This window comes from Sturnira hondurensis, unplaced genomic scaffold (assembly GCF_014824575.4).
Source record: "Sturnira hondurensis isolate 20B ecotype Veracruz unplaced genomic scaffold, ASM1482457v3 Scaffold0022215, whole genome shotgun sequence".
NCBI classification, from domain to species: Eukaryota; Metazoa; Chordata; class Mammalia; order Chiroptera; family Phyllostomidae; genus Sturnira; species Sturnira hondurensis.
Genome location: NW_028094846.1, coordinates 2,240,207 through 2,265,800, shown reverse-complemented (window position 1 = coordinate 2,265,800; position 25,594 = coordinate 2,240,207). Strand labels below are relative to the sequence as shown.

Below are 25,594 nucleotides of genomic sequence, written 5' to 3'. Positions count from 1 at the left end.
CTTCTACATACATGAGGTTTTAAAAATTATTCTTAAATAACTGAACGGCAGAGAAAACACGACTTGTTCACACCCCGCGATTTACTGAGATTACCATTCTAAAAACACTTCACGTGTGTTTGAAATGAAGGCAGTGCACAAACTGCCGGTTCAGGTGTGCTGACCGGGACCTCCTGGCATCCTGTGCACTCAGAGTGCTAGAACACTTGTGTTACACCTTCCCCTGACGGCAGACCCACCCCTTTCTCCATCACTTTTACTTTGGGGCCCCATCACTTTTTACTTTGCACTTTCTGAAACTTACGTCAAGTGCACAGAAGAAAAAATCTCTGGTATAACCAGGAACAAAACAAACGCCTAACTGTATTTCCCCCAAACACTGCCGACTACCCTGGCTGGTTTGACGCAACGAACCTCAGACGCACCGCGCAGCCCATGAAGTTCTGTCAACAGCAGTGGGCGACACGCGCAGGGTTCAGTCTGGGCGGAGCACGCATGGGCCCCCGAAACCACGGGCGGGCGTTCTGGGCTCAGGCCTCCTCCCGGGCACCTCCCACCACCCCAGTCACTGTCCCACAGACTCTGAAGCTCAGGCATGAGAGTTCTACAAAACCTGCAACAGGAACGCGACACAAACTGAAATCCTGCAAACTTTCTCCTTCGAAGACCAGACGTCGGAAACACAGGAGGTGGCAGCAGACCGTGTGGCAGGTGAACGAGTACAGTCTCCAGGGTTGGGCCGGGCTCCCGGTCCCACAGAGATGCTCTGTGACCCACGTCCCTGAGCCGTGTGTGTGTGTGTGCATGTGAAACAGACGGGTGACAGGGACTCCACAGGATGACACATCTGTGCACAACTAGGCACTCAGTGGCCAGTAACAGGGAAGATGGTGGGCAGAGGTGCCCACACCCCACGGCAGACCCCGAGTGACTCCCTGTGATCAGGAGTCGGGGGCCAGCAGGCCTGAACTTGAGTGTAGTCTGCCATAGCCACCACAGCCACTGCCACATGTGGTCTTAGCCGAGGTCCAAGCTAGAGGGTTACCAAGTCCCTTTTCCTCCTTCAGGGTTACAGACCAGCCCAGGCAGAGGACATGGGCCAGTGCCAGCCAGCCACCAGCAGGGTAGCCACTGGGCTCAGCGTGACCTCTGCATGGCACGTGTGAGCACTCCGGTCGGGATGCTGGAACCAGGTCCCTACCTGGCCATGTGACATGGGGGACGTTACCTAATCCCACTGTGGCTTCTCAAGCTCCCAATGACTCTGCCAAAGTCAGCGCATTTCAAAGACTTTAAGTAACAAAACTTTGTTTTTTTAAAGGCTAATTTTCTTAGATATTTGCAATGAAAACAGCCAGCAGGTCTCAAGAGCAAGGTTCTACACATCGTGATGGGAAAAGATAAATGAACGCTATTTAAAACTGTTCATAAGATACTCGATACCTTTATTGTGAGGAAAGCAGATAAAAACACAACATCCCCAAGCACACTCTGGAAGGGCCGGTTCTGTTCCCATGGGGCTCAAAGCTGCGAAGGCACTTCCATGGCGCACTCAAGCAGGGGACACAGCCTGGGAAAGAAGCAAACCGCGCCGAGCCTCCTCCAGCCCCAGCGACATCTCGTGTGCGAGGCAGCGTTTCCTTATGGGCGGCGCCTGCCACCGCCCACGCCTCGCTGGCCGGCAGACTGCAGTCGGAAGGGCAGCCAGGCTTGCTGTTTTGCCGGAGACTGAGGGAGTGTCGTCACTGGGACAGGGGTGGGAAAGGGCTGTACCCCTCCTTCGGGGCCATGGGAGCGGGGAGGGCAGCCTCGCAGCCGGAGAACCGGGGCGCAGGGCTAGAGATGCTCTCGAGCAGGCGCGTGATCCCTCTCCCCCGCACGTGGCTGGCGGGGCCCGCCATCTTCACCCCCGCAGGGCTGTCATCTGGGGACGTGGGCAAAGAAAAGCCACTCCTTTATAGTCTCGTCACAAGGTGACCCCTCAGTGGGCACACAGGCCACACTCTCCCTCGGGCCTGCCCCGGGCCCCACGCCCCAGACAGGACCGCGGTGTCACCGCAGAGGCTGACGAGGCACTCCTGCTTGATGTTAGCCATGGCAACCACAACTGAGGTCCTTCGGGCACCACCGGGTTTCATGTCCCTAGGCCTTAAAGTGTCCCATCCCCGGCATCGTCCTACCAGCACCACAGAACGGCCGCCACAGGAGGGACAGGCTTGCTCCTCAATGCCCTGAACACGTCTGAACGACGAGGTAAACCGTGCCAAGTGCCCAAAAATGCACACATTGCTGAAGGTACTGATGGCGAGTAAAACTCCCAGTTCCACCAGAGCCTTGGCTCCCAAGGTTGACGCCGAGCCTCCGTCTGGGCGCCGGCAGCACCTGGGGCCTCGCTGCGTGGGGAGCCCGGCGGACCCTCAAACCCTCAAACCCTCAGACCCTTGGATGTGCACCTGCATAGCACAGGGCCACTTACCGGTGGCCGAGTGTGCTCTCGGCTCCTGGTGAGAAGAGTTGAAATGCGAGAATCCTGGGCTTTTGCACCTCAGCTTCTATAAAAACAGGGGAAAACGGGGAGAAATGCTTTTTTCTTATTACTGGACCATCGAATCCAATTTCAAATTGCTCTTTTTCAGCACCTACCAACTTGTGAAGAGGGAGGCTGAGGAGGTGACTCCGGCCTGGACGAAGCAAAGCCCTGGGGGACACCCAGGAGCCCTGCCTGCACTCCTGACTGGCGGGGCGGGGTGGAGGGTACCCCCAGCACAGCAGCCAGCTGGAGGGCGAGGAGGGGAGGCAGGCGGTAGGGGGATGAAAGCGCTTTCATCACTCCCCGAATCCAGCCTTAGACACCTCTGTACACCTCTGAAAGTTGTACTGTCTACTCCAGATATCCAATTCTTGGAGTAAGTGTTTGGATGTGTCTTGTATAAAAACATGACCAATTTTATTTTTTTAACACTTTGTTAATGACAATGGGGAAATACACTAGGAAGGAAAAGGGCTGCACCAAGACCCCCCGGGGTTCGAACCGCTGGATGCTCCTTGGCGCTCTGAAAACCGTGTGCAGGAGGAGGGGGCGTCACAGGCCTGACCACACAGGGCAGCCCCCCGGCAGCCCCTCACCTGGTACCGCCCGGCGTCCAGGATGACCATCTTGGGCGTCACCCTGCTGCTGGCCTCGTAGTCCTGCAGCGGCACGTGGGCCTCGGTGAGCCGGATGCCGAAGAGCGTGGCCAGAGAGTTGCTGATGCAGTACCTGCCGCGGGCAGAGACAGGCTGGTCACGGACTTGGCCCCTGACAGTTCCTAGCATCAAAGGCTGGGGAACACACCGCACCGAACTGGGAAACCAGGCTGGCAGAGGTTCTGGGGCGCACGGGAACGCCAGCGGGATGGGGAGGGCTAAGTCAGCACTGTCGGGCACTTCTACGCCCAGCACTCTGACTACAGACAGAACATCGGCCTCATCGGGAGGGAACATGAGTGAGGGCAGAGGTGACATCCAGAGTTGAGGGCTGGGCAGAGGCAGCAACAATAATAAGGCTACAGTTTAGGACAGGGGTCTGCCCTCAGGCCCCATGACGACAGCATGGGAGGGACCCCCAAGCACCCGGAAAGTGGGGTCTGGGAGCCTCTGCCGCAGAACACGGGAAAGAGGCGGTGTGCTTCCAGCACCTTGCAGGGAAGGGCTGGCCTTGGTGACAGCAGCAGGTCACACCCGCAGGAGCCTGGGGGAAATGCTGCGAGTGCCTCTGAGGCTCCCTGACCCGGCCAGGTGCGACCCCCCCAGACCCGGAGGGGCGTGGCAGAGTGATGAGTGGTGAGAAAAAACCCGCTTGGCTCTGAAAGAGCTGTGGGGACAGAGGTGACCAGTGAGTTACTCCAGCCGCCCGCACAGCGAGCACAGGGCCAGGACCGCGGTGCCTCCCGGTGACTCACGCGACCTTCTTGCACACGGCCAGCGCGCAGGACAGGGTGTCATTCTCTTCATGCCACTTGCACCTGCCAGAGAGAGACCATGAGCGTCCGGGCCGATTCAGGGGCACCACTCACGGGCTCCTATGCGCCCAACTTCTACTTCGCCTCAATGGGATTATTGACGAAAACCTGACACGAGTATTGAAACACAAAAGTTTCTAATTTAACACATGAAATACAGGTTTTTTTACGTTACCTCCTTGGATGCGAATTCATGATGCTATGCAAGCCCCACAACACTGACCAAAACAGGTCAGTTTTACCTTGAACTAGAATGAGTGTCTGAGACACATGCTAGTAACTGAGGTCCCCACGCCCTCCCTCCACTAACACCGGCTGCAGGTGCATCAGTCACCGGGCACTGTCCTGGGCACTGGGAGCACAGAAAATCTAACCCACAAAAGAAACGTAGGCCTTTGCAATAGACTGTAAGTTCCCGACAAGTCAGTTCCTCGCCGAGGAGGGCATGCTGGACAGGAAGGGCTGGACATGCTGGGCCTGCAACAGGCTCTCACGACACAGCCCGTGTGGTCTGTCCCCCCTGTGCGTGGTCTACATCAGACAGGCCTCGCAGATGCGGCAGGCAGCTCCTGTCCCGTCCCAGGCAGGCTGGCCCATCCAGCGTGGGAAGCCTGCTCTGCACCGAGTGGAGGCTGTCTCACTAAAGGGAAGGCTGCCTGGAAATAAAGGAAGGAACTTCCCACTGCTTTTCCAGGAAGGGGTTTCACAAACATGATTCATGAAACTCTAAAATGAAGCCATGGACTAGAACCAACCTGCGCTCTCCCACACCCACTCTCCCAAGTGGCTCCAGACTTCCGGTCGGTGCCGCTCCTCGGCTGGAGCGTGAGCCCCAGGGCCACTGCCCGCGTGTACACGGGTCCGCTGCATGTTGCACCAGACCCCAAAGCAAAGGAGACACTACGATGGATCCCAGGACTTCAACACACAAAAGACGAACCACAGAACAAAACCCTACAAAAACCCAATCCCTGGGGAAAACGCCTGCAAACCTGCAGGGACCCAGCCGACCCCGAACGAGACAGGGCCGAGAACCTGCATGTGGCCAGGGGCTCCCCACACGTCGAGTGCTGCTCAGGCCTGCAGGCACTCCAGTCCCTGCCCGACTCAGCGCAGGTGGACCAGCATCAGGACGGCCCATGCGTCCACTGAGAAGGATCGAGTCCACGAGGACTGCACAGCACCAGCTGGCACTGTCCACAGTCGGCTGCACCGCTGAAGGTGACCTTGTTCTCATCTGCTTGTACTCCCACTCCCTGGCTCTGTCTCCACATTGCCACCGACCGCACTGAACGACAGGGGCGCCGCCTCCGCGCTGCAGTGTCCCTTCCTCACTGCAGTGTCCCTTCCTCACCTGCACCTAACCCAGGGAAAGCCCGCAACGTGGCCGAGCTGCCAAGCTCGACCCAGGAGGGCCACGCCCACAGCCCAGAAGTCTAATGGACAACCCAGGGAACCAGACACACCCACATCCTGGCCGTCACCAGCCCAAGTTTCTCTGCCTGTCTCTCCGATCCTCCCTGAGGGGCAGGCCGCTCTGTGCCAGGGCCTGTCTGCTCCCTGCCCAACCCCCGCCCCTCTGCCTGGTCCCCTCTGTCGAGGGCGGGCGACATGCCCATCACAGAGCGAAAGTGCCCACGTTCACTAACAAACCCAGAGAGGCCTATCAGGCAGTTCCAACCTTGTGTCGTGCCAACTCCTGGAGAAAAGAGGCGAAACTGCAGAATTTTCCCGGACAAAACACTGAGAGTCAGTGTGCGGGGCACACCGGAAGTCAAGTCAGAGAAAAACTCACACGACCAAACACTTACCAACAAAAGCCGTTCCCCGAAACCGAAACAAAACCATGTGGAAGTAAACTTCATTGAAAAATAAAATTTTCAAAGTGAAAATAACAAATTGAAGAATTAAATTCTGAGCCCAAAAAACTAGAAAAAGAACTGAAGTACAAAGAAAATACATTAAAACCAAAATTAATGAAAGAGTGGAAAAAACAGATCTAATCGATTAAAATCTGTTATTTTAGAAAAAACCAAACAGATAATTCCAGAGCTAGCCTGGTTTAAGAAAAAATGAGAAGCATTAGTACCAGGAAATGAGACAGAACCATGAAAACAAGGAAAATTTTACCAATCGTAAGAATCTACCTCTTTGCAGATTTTCAAATATTTCTAGAAAGCTATGTAAAAGGTGTGACTTCCTGAGGGGATGAAGTAGCCAACAGTGACCCCTCTGAGCCAGAACACCCCAAAGAGCCACTCTCCCTGGAGGACATGGGCACCCGCCCACGCCAGCACACCGGTCCCAGGATGGGTGGCCTGGAGAAAAAGCATTTAAATAGACTCGAAAGACACAGAAACAGACTTGAACAAACACCCGACGAAAAGACAGTTTGTGTTCTCCAGAGAGAATGCAGCTTCACAGCGATGTGGGTTCTCCCCAAGGCCGTTTACACGAGGGACAAGACCCAGGGGCTCTCTGATGGAGCCAGACGGAAGCAAGCGACACTTCTCAGTATACTTCGTTGTTTGAACCCTGTTAACGCGCTCACTGTCGAAAGATAAAGCCAAGAACGGAAGAAAACAAAAAACAGAATACAACCAGCAAATGGACTTAACTCTATTTCCAAAGAGTGATTTGACCGCTGTGAAGGGAAGGAGAAAACCCAACCGAGTGCCTCCTGAGCAATCTACTTCGACATTCCACCTGCAGCCTGAAAACCGAAGGGACCCTCCCAAGGGTCGTGAGCCTCTTCACAGCTGTGTCACTCAGCTCTCCAGAAACGACCTCCGGCTTGTCCCAGGGCTGAGCAAACACGGAGAGACCCTGAGCGCCAGGCTTCTCGCTCNAGTGATTTGACCGCTGTGAAGGGAAGGAGAAAACCCAACCGAGTGCCTCCTGAGCAATCTACTTCGACATTCCACCTGCAGCCTGAAAACCGAAGGGACCCTCCCAAGGGTCGTGAGCCTCTTCACAGCTGTGTCACTCAGCTCTCCAGAAACGACCTCTGGCTTGTCCCAGGGCTGAGCAAACACGGAGAGACCCTGAACGCCAGGCTTCTCGCTCGGAGACGGGGACGCACAGAAACAGGAAGGTGGAACCCAGAGACCCCTGGGGTGGCAGGCTGGACCTGCAGGCTCGGTCTAGGCTCTCGGGGAGAGAGGCGGTGCAGAGGGTGTGCGCGCGCCTGGGCTGGCAACGCCCCAGCGGGAGTGGGTGCACCTGCGCCTGCGGCCCACGCACCGCACCCACCTGCAGACCTGGGGCTCCTGGAGCAGCGGCTAACCCACAGCTGCGGCCCAGCAAGTGACGGGTGGGCCGGGACCCCACGGGCCAGAGGCGAAGAAGCGCAAAGAAGGACGAGGTGATGGCCAAAGGACATGGAAACCACTGCTTTGGAGGGACGCCCACTGGCTGTAACGTCAGCTGACAGTGACGTGACAGCCCACAGATGGAAGAGGAATCCGAGAGTCCATGTTCATAAAACAAAATCGCGGGTGGAAGGAGCACCAGGAGATGGGAACGATGGGGCCAGAAAACACCACAAACGGTCCCAACGGACTCGCACAAAAACCCCCAATGGACGCGGAGGCTGGCAGACCCAGTGCTGGGGGCAGCGTGTCAAAGCCTCTCCTGAGCACATCACATGGTGAAAACCGTGCACTTCCTGGGGAAACCCGGTGGCTGCTGCCTCCCACAGGTGACTGAAGTCGCATCAGTAACCCGGCAAACGCCTCCAGGACGGCACAGCGAGAAGACACAGCACTCTGCGCTGCCTCTCTCACACATGCACGCGTGTGCACGCACACGCACACACACACAGCCTCAACCGCGTCACCAGGACACGCAGGCAGCTCGCACTGGGAAATGCGACTGGTGCCGGGACCAGGCCTGCCTGTGGCCCAAATGCTGAGTCTCGAAAGCGCACGTGGGGCTGTCGCAGGTCGGAGGCGCCCGAAGAGATGCGATGACCGCACGCGACATGTGGTCCTGGGCTGACCCCTAGGTTTTTTTGTTACTGTAACAGACGCTACCGGCACAACCAGCACAACCTGAATGTGGCCATCAGGCTGCGACAGCACCGCGTCTGGACACGTGCCCCTCCGGCGGCACCGAGCCTCCAGGGGGACCTGCGGGGGAAGGGCGTTGCTCGCGGTCAGTGAACCTGAGAGGACGGCCTGCAGCGCTCCTTTATACCGCTCTCGCAACTCAGGCCTGACACTGTACCAAAACCGAAATACCCCCGCCAATTTATCTCACTTCCACACGTCCTCCACGTAAATGCGAGAACTCTGGTAATGAAACACTAAACATTCTTCCACCAGCAGCGAAACTCTAGGAGACAGTGCACTGTGGCGGTCTCACTGGTCACGGTCTCCAGTGGGTGAGGGAGTGGCCTCGTGTCCACCCGTCAGAATCAGTAGGGTCTTCCCCTCAGGGAAACGCAAGGACTCCAGGGCCTCACGGGAAAATCAGGGCTAGAGGGGCGGAGAGTGCCCCCCCCACCCCCCGGCCGCCAGCCCTCTATCAGGCCGGAGGCCCACCGCCCCGCCCCTCGCGGGCACCTGGTGTTGCTCGAGTAGTCCCACATGGCCACGTCCAGCAGGCTGCGCACCCAGGTCTTGGACGGCTCCTTGAGGAACTTCTGCTGGTAAATCCCCACCACGAGGTCCTCCACGGCGAGCAGCTCCAGGTCCTGCCTGGTTTCTTTCATCGGCACACAGGGACACAGACAAGGTCAGCCCCTGCAGCCGCGCAGACTGTGGACGTCTGCGGGGGAGCACGGGCGGGGCCCGCAGCCTCAGGGCAGGCCGTCCACTCACCTGAGCCCCTCTCCATGTGCTTCAGACACCAGTTGACACGGGCTCTGTCGTCAGACTGTGGGGAGAGATGTGCACCTGTACCTTCTCCCGCCCTGGGTCACTCGGACTGCCGCAGTCCCCTCGGGCTGGGGCTGGGCAGGCGGGGGGCGGGGGCTGGGGAGAGGGAGGCTGCAGAGGCCATGGCAACTGGACGAGAGCTGTGGTGACAGGAAAAGCAACACGTGCCAGAGGGCGGCCGCCCTTAACGACAGGCCTGTCCACAGACTGTGTGAGCTTCGTGAGAGGCCAGTGAGACTCGGACAGAAAAAGAAAGACATCCCTGTTCAGAAAGAGGTAAGAGAACCTATTCGCAGCTACAGTAACAAATAGTGAGGCTAAACCAGTCCTCGAGCTCCTGGCCTAGGCTCAGAGGAATAAAAAGAAAGAAACTCTGAAGACTGGGAGAGCACCGAGGGATGGCTGCGGAACGGTTCTGAGTGAAGACGGTCTTGTCAAGAGGGGCAGGGACAGAGAGCCCCCTGTTTTCGGGGGAAGGGACCCTGAAGGTGTCCCGGCAGGGGGCGCTAAATGCCGAGGTCTGCCAGAGCAGAAACTCGCACCGATCCCCGAAACCCTCAGGAGTGAATCACCTTTGAAACGGCTCGCGGCAAAGGACCTGCAGTGACACGCACGGCTACCACACAGCTGGTGCACAGGCCTGGCACATGTGTGCTCTGGGCGCCTGTCCTGGGTCCTCTGATGACTGAGCGGACACCTGAATGGACACCGACGGGTGCTTACCTTGCAGTAGACAGGCGGCCAGCTCCCCTGGTGCGGGTGGATGAACCGGTGGAGGTTCTGCAGCACAGTCGCTTGGTCACACCCGAGCTCGAAGTTCGAAATAGGGATCTTGTGACTGGCGTCACCTGAAGGAGGTGGAGAGAGGCTGGGGTTCCAAATCTGACCAAGCCCAGCACCAGGGAGCAGGGACGGTGTGGGGATGCAGGGCCAGGTCGCCTGCAGCCTCAGCAGTCCCCCGCCTGTGGTCACTGCCACGGCTTGTTCCTGCTTTGGCTGCAGTCTGATGGCACTGAGAGGGCCACCCCGCAGTCAGTCCGGGGGTCTGAGGCAGAGCACGGCCCCAGGTGGCGTGACCACACCTCAGTGACCCCTGTCCCGCCAGGACTGAAACACTCCTTGCCCGGCGTATGCCCTCTGTGCACATGAACTGCCCCATGGTCACTTGGCAGTTTAAGTGACCAGATCCACTGTCCCAGTGCCACAGCGCTGGTGTGCAAGTCCCCCTTATTTTACCTACTCACGACCCCCAAGTACAAGAGTAGTGATGCCAGCGGTTCAGATCGGCCACAGGGACGCTAGAAGGTGCTTCCTTTAAGTGAGAAGGTGACAGTCCCTGACGCAGTAACAAAACACTGCACGCTGAGGCTGCCAAGATCACAAGAACGAATCTTCTACCCATAAAATTGTAGAGAAGAAAAATCGCAAAGACCACGAAGGGCAGTACAAGAGCGGGTCTGAGAGAAGCCGTTCGCACGAGACAGCGGAAGTGAGCTGCTGAGACGGTCCTGCTGCACCGTCACCGCCGCTCCCCCCTCGTGTGCCCGCCCCACGCACCACGCTCCAGCACGGGTCTGCGTCCCGGCACCCACGGGGGCGGGGAACGGACTCCCTGCAGATAAGGGGGTCGTCTGTCCTAAGTCAACAGCTGGCTAACAGGGAGGAAATGGGACTGAAATCCAGGCTTATGTGGCCGGGCCTGTGGCATTCTAGCTGTTCCCACGCTGCCTTTCACACATCTGGTTTGTCAGTGAGGCCGGAGAACTCAGCAACGACGACAGCTTTTAAACGTTTTAAAATTTCCACTTCCAGCAAAAAATAGACCAGGTAATTCAGACCAACTGACCATAAAAATGTAAAATGCCTAGGTGTATCAAAAGAACACAGCGTAACCAGAAATCACTAGCTGAAAATGGAAGTGAACATAAACTCCAGAGAGCGAGGCCTGGCCTGGGGGCACCTGTTCCCTAGGGTCACGTGCCAGATCCAGGAGAGGACGGTGACTGGGTGAGAGGCGTGCTTTCACAGTGCCGGGGCCTGGCGTGCGAGCTGGGCCTCGGGTGTCCCCTGTGGAAAGAGGGGACAGGATGTGCTGCTGGGCAGAGGGTCTGGTGAGAGCACCGTCCAATCCCCAGTCAGGACACATGCAAGCACCAACCAATGAAAAGAAGGAAACATCACTGTAAACCTCAAGTCGCTTTAAAATAATTTTTTTCAGCACTCCGTGGGAATAAGTGCACAACAAAACAAGAATGGAAACCAGAGCAAAGAGAAACCGATCCAAAAATAATATTCCACGTACTGGTGGTCCTGGACAGACTGTACACAATCACATCTGTATCTAAGAAGATCAAGTTACAAACTTCAGTGTCAAACGGTGAACTACGAAAAGTGATGCAGGAAGAGTTTGGCCTCAGACGACAGCAGACGAGGGGGAAGGCGCGCCGCCTGGCGCCCGCGTGTGCGCACTGCGGGGAGGGAGGAGCACGGTGCGGGGACGGGCCCGGAGTCTCAGAGGAAGAAACCCTGGGCTGAACCTGGGGTTCGGGCTCATTGGTAATCGGGGCGTTCACCAATTCTGGAGGAGACTAAGAGCCAGTAAGAATTAAAAACAATACTCCAGTACTACTGTGTATATAAAATATTTGTGATAAAAATATTCAGTTGTCTTCTGGCTCCCACTGTTTATGCTGTGAAGTCGATTAGCCATTTTACTGATATTTTGGTGGTCATCTGTCCAGCTTCCCCCCATTTAACCTTAAGCTCAACCAGCAGCAGACTGACTTCCATCAGGCCTGTGCCCAGTTTTAACCTGAAATCGGACTGAACGGCCCAGTGAGCCCAGCTGTGCCCGAGCGATGCCTTCTCTGGTCAGGGAGGCACGATGTCATACACACGCTTAGCACTCGGTGAAAAACGGCCAGACACACGAAGATGCCCAGAAACCTGACTGGCCATCAAGACAACCCGTCTGTAACAGAGCCAGAGAGAAACCCTCCACCAGGGTTACCAAACGTGAGACGCCAGAACACTGAGGGTTATTCTGTTCAAGGAAATGAGTACATCATTTTAGCAGAACTATTTAAAAAACCCAAATGCGAGTCCAAGGACTGAACACACAGTTTTCGGGACAACAAAGTGACCTTAAGGACGAAACAGGCAAGGCTCACCAATCTCAGTCTTTAATGGGAATGCGGTTGTGAAAATAGTCTTTATTTTCTTCTGGAGTTTTAGTTTTTTAATCACCAAATTCTCTTCCACCTGGAACTGACTTGTACGTGGAGTCGTCTCGGCCTCACTCACTGAAGAACCAACCCACCCTCCCGGAGGCCCTGCCCGCCCTGCACACGTGCTCTCGCTCTGCCGCCCACTTGCTGTGTGGTGTCCATATCATGCTGAGCGTGGAAACCTCAAAGGCACGACCAAAGTGAACCAGAACGGCACTTAAGCATTCCAAAACGGTCGGTCGTGGCAGACCTGAAAGACGTATTTCCAACTTCGAACACCCCCGCAGCCCAGGTGTCGCCGTGGTTAGGTGAAGGTACTGTTAGTCACATGCCGACACCTCCCGATATAAACTTGAAAATGCACCTGTTACCATGATTTCCGTTCCAATCATCAGGAAGCCAGTTAAAATGCAGTTTCTACAGAAGACTTCGGTTCCCAAGCCTAGGTATACACAGTCACGTCCTTCGGTTGTGAAACACTAAGAATGAAAGTCCGTGTTCCTCACCTAAAAAATTAACTATAGCTTCTTTGAATGTTTAAACTGTCATTTCTGAAGCATCATCTTTTTTTCTTAATTCTGAAAGGACACCCTGTAAACTGCCCTAAATCCAGATAACCTGATACCTCTTAAAAGACTCACCCATGCACCTGGCCAGGAGAAGCGCCGATCCGGAAGCCAAAGGAGGCGTGAAGGAAATAGGGCACAGGCCCAAGTCTATACAATGTGGAAGGTTTTAGGGATCCCACCCACCATCCACCACCTCTACAAACAGTCTGCAACAATTAACTCAGGGCCGGTTTTCAACAGACACCCATGCGTCTGGTTGAAGCAGCGTCCTGACCGGTCATGCACACACACTTAGTGCCCACCATCTGGATACTTACTTGCGGCCTGACAGTGAAACCGAAACCCTCGTGGAATGTCCCCTGCAACACAAAACACTTGGTTGAGAGCAGAGCCCTGGCAGCCCTCTGGTAGCCCCTCAGCAGCAACATCCCCCAGGACAACCACCTTGGGACAAGCGGGACGTTGTTACCGCCACGTGGAAACACATGCTATCAACCCTATTCCATAGCGTGTTTTAACAAACGGTAAGGTAACTATCACAGAATTTTACTGTGCTGTCCAAGCTACTGTAAAGGCAAGTTACTGCTGCAGGAAAAGAAATGCTGGGTAAAGAACCTCTGTGCTACAGGGGTCCCTGCTGGGGGGCTAGGCATGGGCCCCGCGGTCCAGGGCCCTCACAGGGCCAGGTCTGCAGCAGAGGGGTCTCTCTAAGCCTCACACCCACGCAGGACGAGCAGCTCCGGGCTCATCCTGAGCCAAAGCCTGCCCCCCCCGCCCCCCGCCGGCATGCGCAGGGTGAGCACTCCATCACCCGGAGCCAAGGAAGCGGGCGTGGGGCCGTCTCCAGGAGCCGTAAAGCAGTGGACAAAACTGGAGCAGCTCTTCTGCCCCCAACCTCTTGTCCCTTACTCCTCTCCACACAGTTGGGTCCCCGCTTCCATCGAAGGTCCCGTGTTCCCTGCACCCCTGTCCGTCCTCATGAGAACTACCCACACCCCAGGTGGTTGTCATGAGCTGCTGGTGGTGAGTGGGGCAGCGGGAGGACAGGTCGGGAGGGTCCAGCACCCTGCTTTGTCCAGAGCAATGGCCAGTTACAAACACGGGCAGGCCAAGGAAGGGACAGGGTGAGGACACCCCCGAGCAGAGCCCCGCAGAAGCAGCTTTTAGAAAATTCCGTAGGGGCAGCCCCGGGGGGAAGGGGGCAGGCACACGCCGGGCTGCAAGGCCACAGCGCACTCCCCACCCAGGGCACAGGCTCGCTGGGGGTCAGAGGCCAGAGCCCCGAAGCATCAACAAGTTCTCAGCAGTTTTCACTCAAGCACCGAAGAGCCTCCAGAACTCAGCAGAGCTTCAGCTCTGAAAAAACACACGGCCTAGCCGAGGTGGCCACGCTAACGCCCGCCCGCCCTTTGGCCCAGACCTGCCCTCGGGCCCGCACCGGGGTTGATGAAGCTGTGGAAGTCGGCCATGATGCCCTCCTGCAGGGAGTACCTCACGCAGCCGATCTCGCAGGGCAGGAAGCGCTGTGCGCAGTGCGGGGGCAGCTCGCCGTGGCTAAAAATGTTCAAAAAATAAAAGACACCTCCAAGGAGAGCTAAAGAAAAAAATCACAACGCAACATGAGAGGGCGAATGGCCTCCCGTCTACCCCTTGTCCAAAAGCAAACCCTTTAGAACCATTTTCCTTGTGTCCACATTCTGCAAGGAGCTGGGAGAGAGGGCGGCTCCGCTGTGCGCAGGGAAGAAATCGGACATTTTCCAGTCACACCCACCAAGGATTAAAGCAGTGACCACGCTTTGCATGAAGCGACAGTCATTCGACTTTCAGCCCACTCTATATAAGTTAGTGGGACACACGCCCTGAATCTCAGGAACGCGGTAAGGAAAGCTGAGACCCAGGGCCGACAAATAAAAGGGTCCAGGAGACAAAATCCAGCAGAATCGTCTAGAAAGTCTCTGGGACGTAAACTACAGACAATTTAGTTCACCCTTTACTTTTTACCAACACACCTGAGACCACGTATAAATTGTCTTATGGAAAAAAATGTGAGAAGGGCCTTGTTTATGAGGACTGGCTACATTTAAGACTGTTAAGAGTTTATTACTCTTCCATAAAGTCAGACCACAACGAACAAAAACAGCCAGAGGAAGAGCAATGGTTCTTACCAGCTCTGTCCTTTTCTGGGCTGAGGCAGAAAATTCATCTTTACCTTCATAACTTAAATGTACTTAGGTCTCTGCGTGTTTCAGTACTTAGTTATAAACACCTAAATCCATAAAGCATGTTTAGTAACACAAAGTGGTAGAAATCAACAGAACAGATGTTTGTTCAAAAAAACTCTCCAGGGCTACTCCCAAAAGCGAATGGCTGAACCTGTTACAACTCTGACGCTGCACTTCCACACGTGTCATCAATTACTTTGAAACGCAGGGTCAAAACGAACAGACCACACATTTACCGTTCATCACAGCCCAGGGTCTCGAGCCCCCAAATGTACCCGAGAAAACGCGTTAGGGCGACTCTACCTTGATCACTCTTCAGAGACAAGCCTGACACATCCGGGGGTGAAACGCTTGGCTCCGGTGCGCGCGGGCCTGGCTTCCGCAGCGGGGTGCAAACAGGTTTCTGAAGGGGAAGAGAAGGAACCGCCACGCACGCTCTTGCTGAGCTCTTTACCCCACACCCTTAAATTTAGCAAAGCAGCACACAGGTTACTTCAGTAACATCTCCAGGCCAACAAACCCACTGAGTACACATTTGTGGACAACAGCGACGCAAGGGCAGATGACGCAAAATATCTCAATACCCTGAACCGCAGGGGAGTAGTAAATAACAAATGCCACGTTGCCGAATTCTACTGAGTCGACAGCACGTGCCAGCCCAGTGGCCCAAAGAACACCATCTGCGAAGTCTCTAACCCTCTGCTTTCAATGCAAGTGAAAACCAGACCAAGCCGACTCTGAGTGGCAGTGAGGTACAGGGCCAGCAGGGCTTCCTTTTCAAAGGGAAACAGAACAAACTGTAAGAGGGAGGAAAATACCCAGGCTCACAAGTATAAAAAAAGTACAAATTTAATTGATTAGAGCTTCTACTCAAACAAAGGCTCACAATGAAAGTCTCTCAAAACAAGCAAACCTCTCTAGAATTTCAATCCATGCTGGCAGTTGGAAGGAAAAATGGAATTTCACTGTGTAAGAACGGAAAGAACCCAGGAGCGGGGAAACGCAATTACCTTGCACTTCCTTGACACAAATCAGGAAGGCCAATCTTATTTAGTATTTTTGTGTTCTAACTACACAAAAATCCCCCCAAATACACTTTATTGAACACTTACCTGTAAGGTACATATTTGCCAACATCTGCGAGTCTTGTTATGTCAGTATTTTAAACAAAGCAGGGGCCTGGCTCCGGGTGTCGTTTAAAAAGACAGACGGGTCTGAACTACTTTCAAACACCCGGGGGAAAAAAAGGTTCTTTCATCACAAAGAGTTAAAAGGGACACTTGGAGGTCCTGGTACAGGCCCCAAAGGCCACCATGCCCGCTGCCGATCAGAGGATCAGAGTTCACTCACTGGGCGCGGGTCCCCCAGGGGGATCTCCCGGCCTTCGCAGCCCAAATGATACCAGCGTGCGCCCCAGTTCGGGCGCCTGCTGGGTTGGCAACAGGCAGGCCTCCAGATACCAGGGAGGAAAATGAAAACCGGCTTTGCACTAACCAACCCAGGCCTTCGGGCGGGCCGCCCTGACTTGCCCCACTCGCCCATCCGACACCTGCTGAACGTGCCTGGGTGCCAGACAGGTGGCTGCTGCTCTCTGGCGACCTTTACCTGCTGCTCCCGAGGCCCAGACTCCTTTCCCTGGGCGGCCCTCCACGCTCGAGCCATTTCTGCGTATTTCTCCTTTTCATCCTGGCCCAGGAGCTTGGCGACACGGCAGGGGAGAAACGGAGAGAAGCAGCGGTGAGGCCCCGGAGCCCTGGCCCGCAGGCGGACGCCTGGCCATGGCGGGCCGGGGTTCAGGCATCAGTTTACCCCGGACCGGGCATAAGGGGCTCCCAACCCACCCCGGCAGGGGCCACGGGGCCGCTGTCCCTTCCGCTTCGCCCTCCCAATTCCCAACTGCCCGGCCCGCTGACGCCAGCCTTACTGCCCAGTCGGCAGAGCAGTAGGGGACCGCATCCGCCACGCGAGCCACAGGAAGGCCCCGCCGCCGCAGCTCGGGGATCTTCTCCTGCACGAAGAAGTAGTAGGCATTCCTGGTGGCCTTGCGGTTTGGCATGGCGAGTGCGGCCAGGCTTCGACGGACCCGGTGCCCGCGCCGGGGTCCCGCCCTTAATAACTGAGGCAGTGCCTGCGTGCGCGGCCCCGCAACTCTCGGCCAATCAGGACCCGGTGCGCAGCCGCATTGGCCGCGCTGGCGGAAAAAACAAGTCAGACAGGAAAGATCCCTCCGCGTGCGGCAGTAGGGTTGGAGCGTGGACGCTGGTGTGAAGCATTCTGATTGGCTGGGATGAGTCGTGGGCGGGGGCGAGTCTTGGGCGGGGGCGTTGTCACGTGGTAGGCATGGAGGAACTTGTGGGTATTGTTGCGTGACTTGGGTCCAAGCAGAGAGGGAAAGGAGGGTTGGCGAGTACTTTGGTCCGTACTGGTTTGCGATTGATGGATTGTAAGGGACCAACCGTGCTCACCGCTGTGAATGGTGTAATTGCGGACAGAGTGGGGAACAGTGCAAACGAGATGTTTTCCCTCAAGAAACCTACAAAAAAGAAACTTATAAGAAATACAAAAACAAGTGACTCAACCAATATTTTATTTTTTCCCCTTTCTAACAGTAAGAGGTTAAGATTTAAAATAATGTCCTTGAAGCCCTGTCCAGGTGGTTCAGTTGGTTGGAGCATCATCCCATACCCCCAAAAGGTTGGGCACATACCTAGGTTGTGGGTTCAATCCCCGATCAGGCCACATCCTGCAGACAACTGGTGTATGTTTCTCTCTCTCTCTGTCTTAAATCAATAAACATATCCTTGATGAGGATTGTAAAAAAATCTAGGAACTCTAAAATAATGTCTTTGAATATTGTAGATATAGTCTTAAGTTCTGGTTCATTTTTTGTTGTTAGTTTTGTTCCTAGAGCGTATCAGAAACCACTATGAAAACTTTCTTGTTTCCGTTGTATTTTCTGATTGGTTACTGCTGGTGTGGGGAGCAGGTACTGATTTTTGTGCAAGTCTGGTGTACTTAGCCACATTGCCGATCTCTGTACTTTCCCTTCCACTGGTTACATTCAGTTTTGCTTCAGTCAGTGGCTACCCATACATGTTTTAATATATTTTTATAACAAGCTATACAGTAAATAGGGATTCTTATCCTCTTTTCCCAAACATTAATAACAGCTTTAAAAATTATTGCTTCTAGCCCTGATTGGTGTGGCTCAACGGACTGAGCACTGGCCTGTGAACGAAAGGGTAGCCAGTTCGATTCCCAGTCAGGGCACATGCCTGGGTTGTGGGCCAGGTCCCCAGTAGGGGGCATGTGAGAGGCAACCACACATTGACGTTTCCCTCCCTCTCTTTCTCCCTTCCCCTCTCTCTAAAAATAAATAAATAAATAAATAAATAAATAAATAAATAAATAAATAAAATCTTTTAAAAAAAGAGAGAAAATTACTGCTTCTCCCCAACTTGGTTTCCCAACCTGCAGCCGGCAGTGAGACAGGCGTCAGCAGAGTGGGAACGACAGGCGGGTGCCGTGGTCACCAGGGTACAGAACCCTGGGTGCTTAGCAACAGGCAAAACTACAAGCCCTTGCAGGACCATTCCCTTAAGCATTACCCACTGGAGGTGACATCTAGGCCTCAGCAGTGTTCACGATCCAGGTCCACAAAGGCCCCCAAATCAGATGGAGCAGTGCCATCCCACCATGGGGACCAGCTACACTGGTGCCGACCAATCAGTGGAGACCACGAGCCGGGGCACACCTGGAAAGCTCACGCATGCTCTGCCCCGCATGGGATTCTGCCCCTGAGGTCTCTAGAGAGAAGTCCTTGCTATAGGACTGGCTGGTACAGGGGCCCAGGGTGGCGCTCTCTATGGAACACACGCACATCCTTCCCCATCCCCTCCCCCAGGTATGTTTCCCTTGCCTCTCTCTTCCTCCCTAAGCTGTGAGGGCCTTCCTTTTGCCTCTCTAGCTCGTGTCCTGAGCCCATGTCTTCTAGGTCTGTGACTTTCCGAGTCTTGTCTCCGAATTCTTCTTATCCAGAACTCAAGTACTGAGATCACTGAAGCGAGGCCCAGTCCGTCTCCACAGAGGTCTAACTAACACCCGGTGGTGTTTTCCCGCTGCTAACAAACCCAGGCACCCACCACCTCACCTCCACCTCCCAGCTTGATCATATCTGGGAGTTTAGTTCCCCCTTACTTTTCTTGTAAGTGTTGAGACATAACTGAAATACAATAAATCGAATGTACCTAAAGTATCCAACTTGCTAAGATTTAACATAAGTTAAATCACAACCGTGAAAGCACCCACTGCCATCAAGGTGAGAAACATATCCGGCCCCCAGAGTTTCCTTACCACCCCCTGAGGTGGCTTGAAGTCACCCACATTCACTGAGGCTCTGTTCATTTTTCTCCCTCAGTCTCTTTATTCTGTTTCATTTTGCAGTTTCCATTTCACCTTCATGTGTGATCATCTTTATTCTGCCGTATCTAATCTGCTATTAATCCCATCCAGTGTATTTCTATATTAGATCATTTAATTTTCGTCTCTAGAATGTCACCGGGGTCTTTTTTGTATCTTCAAGATTTCTACTTAGCATGGTCTGTATTTCCTGTACTTGAACGTGCTTAGAATGTTATATAACATAGTTATGATAGGGCGTGTAGTTACGATTATTTCATGTCTTTGTCTACCCAGTCCACCATCTGTGCCGCTTTTGGCTCTGTTTCTGCAGAGCGATTGTTCTGCTTATTAGGGGTTGTATTGTCCTGCTTCTTTACAAGCTTGATGATATTTGATTGGATCACCAAACTAAATTTCACCACGTGGAACGCTGCGTATTTTTGTGGTCTCCTAAATATTTTTGTGCTTTGCTCTGGGCAGAGTTGCTTGGAAACAGCCTGTGTCTAGCTTTCCCTTCCTTCGCAGCTAGCTTTTCTGCTTTGTTCTTTGGAATCGCAGGGCTAATGGTCTCCTCTCCTGATACGACACCCTTCTGAGTACTCTGCCTGGCCACCCACGAATTTGGCTGATGGAAACAAACTATGTCTGGCCCTGAGTAAATTTCAAGGGCTGTTCCTCTGATCCTCCCAGGTGGTTCTCTCCCTGGCACGGCGTGGTCTCCTCCCACACACGTGCTCATCAGCGTTCAGCTGGAGATTTGAGGGCCTCCTCTGCCGATTTCCAGCGCCCTTTCTCTAGGCTGCTCACCCACCTCTGGCGCTCCACCCTGCGAACGCTGGCCACTGTGGCCTACCTAGACAGCCGCCGCCACTTCCTTAGCCCAGGAAGACCTTGGGGCTTCGTCCCGGTCACCCCTCTTGGTACTGCCTTCTGTATACTCTTTCCAGGCAGCAACCCGGGCAGTCACGGGGCTCACTTTTGTCGGTTTCGTTCTTTCAGGGATTACTCACCTCTGATCCCTCAAATCCAGTGTACAGAAAACATCGTTTCATGTATTTTGACCAGCTTTTTAGTCGCCTCAGGCTGCTGGATAAATGCATTCAGAACGGAGCTTGTCATGTGAAGACCTGAAAGAGGGGCATCCCAGAAAGAGGGAAGAGCGCAGTCTGTAGAGGCCTCGGACCGTGAAGAGCCTGGCGTATCCTGAGAACACGTGGGTGGCATTGCTGCGGCGGGTCCAGTCAGGTGGGGAGCGGTACCTGCCTTGGATGGCGTGAGCAGGCTGTGGGCGTGGCCAGCGCCAGGGCTCACCTCTCACTCTAAGTGTGTGGGTGCTCACTTAAGGGTTTAAAAAGAATGTGATGGGGTTTGCAGTTTAAGGAGGCCATCTGGCTGCTGCCTGGAGAAGAGGTTCAAAGCTCCACGGGTGAGTCCGACGAGAGGAGAGGGGGACCCAGACAGAGAAGGGGCAGCAGATACGGGGTGAAGAGGACACCTTCCAATCTGCCTTGTGGAAAAACAACGAGCCAATGGATTGGAAGTGGACGAGAGAGAAAGTCGGGGTCCTAGGATTTTGATCTGAGTAACTCAGCAGCCAGTGGCGCCTCTTTCCACAATCATGAGGATGGGGGGAGGGAGGACAGTGCAGTGACAAAGAGGGTCCAACACTCCCTGTCACATCTATGACCTGCTCCTCTCCTCTGATAACACTGGGTTTTTTCAGTCTTCAGGAAAGTCCTACATGCACCAGACAGCTTTTCCATCTTTCCAACCAGATTGATCTTCCCATTCAGGAATTCTAGAGGGTGGCAGGTTTGGGTTTGGGGTGCCTGATGGGCAGGGGGAGGAGGATCGAGAACTCAGTTGGGATCACGTTAATTTTGAAATACCTAGGGCCTGTGCCAAGGGAGGTGTCAGGCAGGCAGTTGGCCAGGTCTGGAGCTCTGGGCTAGATGGAGTTTGGAAGTCAGCCCCGCAAAGAGGCTGACGTCACGGAATTGGATGAGACCGTGTAGGGCGAGAGTGAAAAGGGGGGAAAAAATAGAATCCAGGATGGGACCCTGAGAAGTCAGCAAGGAGAGGGAAGCCCAGGAAGGTGACTAAGAAGGAACGTCTGAGGAAGCAGGGAAAAGACCAGGAAAATGAGAGGGCACCGGGTTTCCAGGAGGAAGTCTGCTGACTGTCACACTCTTTGTGGGCATGATAGTAAGTTCAATAGAAAAAAGCCTATAACATGGTGGGGGAAAATGCCATAGAGATGTAAACAATTATGTATATGTATGTGTATATATGTGTATAATGTCTGAATACCCTATTGGACAGTGTCCAGTGAGGAAAAACGATGTAAGTTCAGGGAATAGGAACCGAGGAAGGGTGCAATTTTAGGGAGGTCAGAAAAGGCCCTACTTTAGGAAATGGAATTTAAGCAAACCCCGGAAGAAAGTGAGGAAGCAAACCAGGAAGATGTCAGGCAAAGAGCATGCCAGGCAGAAGAAAGAGCAAGTACAAGTGCAAGGGCCATGGTGGGCACGTGCAGGCTTTGGGAGTGGCAAAGCACGTCTGTGGGGTAAAGCAAGGGCAGGGGCAAGGAGGGCGGGAATTGGAGAGGGGCCAGGGCCAGGTCACGTAGGGCGTACAGGCCACGGTAAGGACTTTGAACTTGAATCTAAATTCAAGCCACTGGAGATTGGGATGGCTTCTATTTTTTGTAAAAATAAAATTTAATTTTTTCCATCTCCATTTATCTCCTCTGTACCTTTCTCTACCTCCACCCACCCCCGCCCCCTGCAATTACCAACTATTGTCTGTGTCCACGAATTCTCTTTTTTCCTCAATCCCTGTCTCCCAGCACCCTCCCCCAGAGCTGCCAGCCTGCTCTCTCTCTGAGTCTGTCTGAAGGTGCGATTTTCAGCTGAGTGAGTGTTGTGAAAACCACCCAAGAAGACCCAGTATTTTAGGAACGCTTTTTTCCCTGATGCCAGTTTAAGTGAAGGCCTCGACACTGTGCGGAGGCGCCCTTTGACCTGTGCTAATTATAGCACCAAAACAGCCCACAGCCTTGCACGCTGCTGTGTCAGACTCCCCGCTAAACACTGCACCAACGTTACCTCATCTCTCCACAACCACCTGCCAAATAGGCTTACGATGCCCCCACTTCGCAGACTGGAACACTGAGGCTCAGTACGCGAAGCAGATTCCCCGGCCACACGGCCCTCGAGCGGCCCGACCGCTCTGAGACCAGCGCTATGGCACTGCTAGAGGTCCAGGCTGGTCGTCAGAAATGCTCTGGCGGGGTCAGCACAGGGTAGCTTCGCCAAAGCCGCAAGGGGCGTATCCAAGCCCCCCACCATCTCTGGATAGGGCCCAAATGCCCAGCCTCCTTCCCAGGTGGCCCCACCAGGAGTCTGGCTGGCGCTCGGGCGGGCTCCAGGCAGGGGTGTAGATTCTGTCTCTGTGTCTCCCTGCGGTGTCTGTCTCTCACTTGCTGTTGCCTTCCTTCCTGCTGCCCTGCAGTCTCGCTGGCCTGCTCAGCTGTCCCTTCTGGTGCTCCTGTCACGAGCCCTTACCTGGGAAAGGTAGGGCACGATACTAGCCTGCTGCCTCACCAATTCGTCCTCCGCCCCGTGGGCAGCAGCGCTCGGCTGAAACCCAGTTTGCTCTTGTTCTTCCACTGCAGTATCCGTGTTGGTGGTCCCCTGCCTGTGGGCCTAGGTCCAGATGGGGTGGCCTGGCTCCCCACGGCCGGCCGGCAGCCTCCTTTCCGGCCTCGTTGTGACTGTGCCCGTCGCAAGGCCGGGTTCCCAAGGAGACCCTGTTGTCCCCTCTGCTGTCACGTGGGCATCTGCACTACCTCCAGATCCAGGTCTGCTCTTAGAAATCCTGCCCAGACCACGTTTTCAACTCAGCTCAAGACCCTGGCTGGACGGCTCCGTGGGTTGGAGTGTCGTGCCACACACTGAAAGGTTGCAGGTTCGATCCCTGGTCAGGGTCTGTACGGGAGGCAACCAATTGATGTTTTTCTCACATCAATGTTTCTTTCTCTCTCCCTTCCTCTTTCAAATCAATGAACGTAGACTTAGGTGAGGATTTAAAAAAATGAGACCTAGCTCAGGGGTCGCCTTTCATGAAGGCATCTCTGAGCAGCACTCCTGATGGGTACCAGACCCCTCCCCCTTTCCCCCACCATTCCCAGTGCCTGTCCTAATACAGGTCCTTTGACACCATCACATTTAAAGATCACACATCTGTCTCTCCTCCCCCCAACACACACACAGCTACCATTCAATGGGACGCTCTGTGACATGAGGGACTGTGACTACCGCATCTTTAAATTCCTATTTGTCTTGAATTTCTAGACAGCATAGATTCTGGAATAAAGCAGGTGCTCACGAAACGTGAATAGAATAATGAATTCAGGGAAGAAAGAAGAGATGAGGAGGAAACAGCACAAAGAACATCCTGGAACAGTGTGTATTTAGACAAATCCACACCGATCATCTCTGCATGGAAGGCGCCCACTCACCACCGGGGGAGGTGGACAGAGTTAACGCTTTTGTGAGACTTGCCCATGACCCCAATGCCAAGGTCAAGGCTGCCACTTGTTAACTCTAGCATTGAGAGTCCACGAGCCCCTTCTCTTGCTGGAGGGGCTGCTTCCTCTCTGGCTCGTTTTCCAGGGGTGAGGTCATCGGATGACATATTTGCTCTGGCTCATTTCCCTCCCCTCGGTCGGATCTGTCTTTGACCTGTGCCAGGCAGAAGACCTGCAGAACGCTTGGGGCTGAGACGCAGTCTTCCGGCTGAATCACTCACCCAGCACCTGGGTGAGATACAGGAAGATAGACCACCTTTTACCTTTCACCTTTCCCCTTTGGGCGGAAGGATGCCACCTGACCCCAGGAATCTGCTCTTTGGCTCAGGGCGGTCAATACTGTTCCTGTCTCCAAAGGATGGTAACAACTGCCAGAAACTGAGACAGAAGGAGAGCAGGTGTCTGTTTGGGGGCTCCGCACCTGGCTGAAGATACAGGCCTGTCACCTGTCTCCTTCCTCCAGGGGTGTCCCAGAGGCTGAGCAGACTGTGGTACAGCTTTCATCCCTTGACCTTTCCTACGCTGTAGAAACACCACAGCACAGAGACAACTATAAAGGAGAAACTAGAGGCGAACAACAACGCTCATCAGCAATAACCATTGCTCCTAACACTGTTTTCACTGTCACTCTCCAAAACATTTCCCGTATTCGAGACCGTACCCTAAATAGAACTGCATGTTCTTCTGTGACTTTAGGCTCTTTTGTCTGCACGTTCTCCCATGGCTGGACCTCTGTGGGGACAGCACAATTGGAGAGCTCACGCCAGGGGTGGCCACTCACCACTGGGGTCTGGCCTGGGGGTGGGGCAGCCGGATGCCACCTAATTCAGCGCGGGTGCCACCGCCGTTCCATCTGAAGCCTGGCGCTTGCTGAGAGTCTGCTCGGAGAATGTGGAATTTTCAGCACCTTCTCCCAGGCTTTTACTTATTATACACTCTTGGCAGGACAGCTTTTAACATTTTTTGGCACCCTGTCCTTCCCATTTGCATTTCCTTTCTGGGAGGCATTTTCTTAATGAAACCACTTATTCCTCAGTAGGGAAAGGCTTCTGGGTTGAAACGCCTGCAGTTTTCGGTGCAGGTGCCCACCGCCTCTGGTATTTCTGTGATTGTTGTTGGTTAATTTCTTGCTGTAATTTAGGTTTTTCTAAATTTCTAACTCCCTGCAGGTGGTTGCGAAGATCGGGGGATGGGGAAGACAAACTCAACAAGGGAAGGAAAGGTGAACAAAACTTAGACCATAAACTTAAAAAAATAACATAAGTAGATACCACAGCACAGAAACTCTGGCTACATATAAAACTATTGAATCGTTCACTTTAAATGGGTGAATGGCATGATATGGGAATCATGTCTCAATACACCTTTTTTTAATGGTAAAGAGGGGAAGGGGAGGGACACCTGGTATCCGTTTGGCAGTCACCCGGCCCGGATCGCTGCGGGAAGTCAGATCAGCACGCAGCAGAGGCGCCGGGATGCTGTCTGCGTGCTTCACGCAGGCCTACGGTAAGCAGGATTCGTGTGCGTGCACGCCCGGCGCCGGCAGGGAAGTCACGTGTTGGCGAGGCTTCAGCTGCGTTATATTTATAACCATGTGGTTGCTACCGGCTACCAGCAGGTCTCCTCGCTTCGGTTCACTTCTCTTTTCTCCGTGTCCTCATTCTGTTCTGAAACACCACGTTGACGGAGGGGCCTGTGAGTGC

The 25,594-nt window shown here is 54.2% G+C and overlaps 1 protein-coding gene across 2 annotated transcripts; it reads right to left on the bottom strand.

Moving 5' to 3' along the window:
• Positions 1-1,653: 1,653 nt before the first annotated feature.
• On the bottom strand, positions 1,654-17,021 carry MAEL (maelstrom spermatogenic transposon silencer). 2 transcript variants are annotated; one of them, XM_037035137.1, is made up of 12 exons: positions 16,824-17,021; positions 16,505-16,597; positions 15,203-15,302; positions 14,116-14,271; positions 12,995-13,036; positions 9,605-9,729; positions 8,825-8,879; positions 8,567-8,708; positions 3,942-4,004; positions 3,127-3,259; positions 2,477-2,552; positions 1,654-1,924 (listed from the first exon to the last, which is right to left on the bottom strand). In XM_037035137.1, exons 1-12 carry the CDS (start codon positions 16,953-16,955, stop codon positions 1,743-1,745), a joined length of 1,299 nt encoding a protein of 432 aa, XP_036891032.1. In that variant the 5' UTR covers positions 16,956-17,021; the 3' UTR covers positions 1,654-1,742. The 2 variants fall into 2 exon arrangements, with proteins under 2 accessions (XP_036891032.1, XP_036891033.1); XM_037035138.1 differs by lacking the exon at positions 16,505-16,597.
• Positions 17,022-25,594: the final 8,573 nt, after the last annotated feature.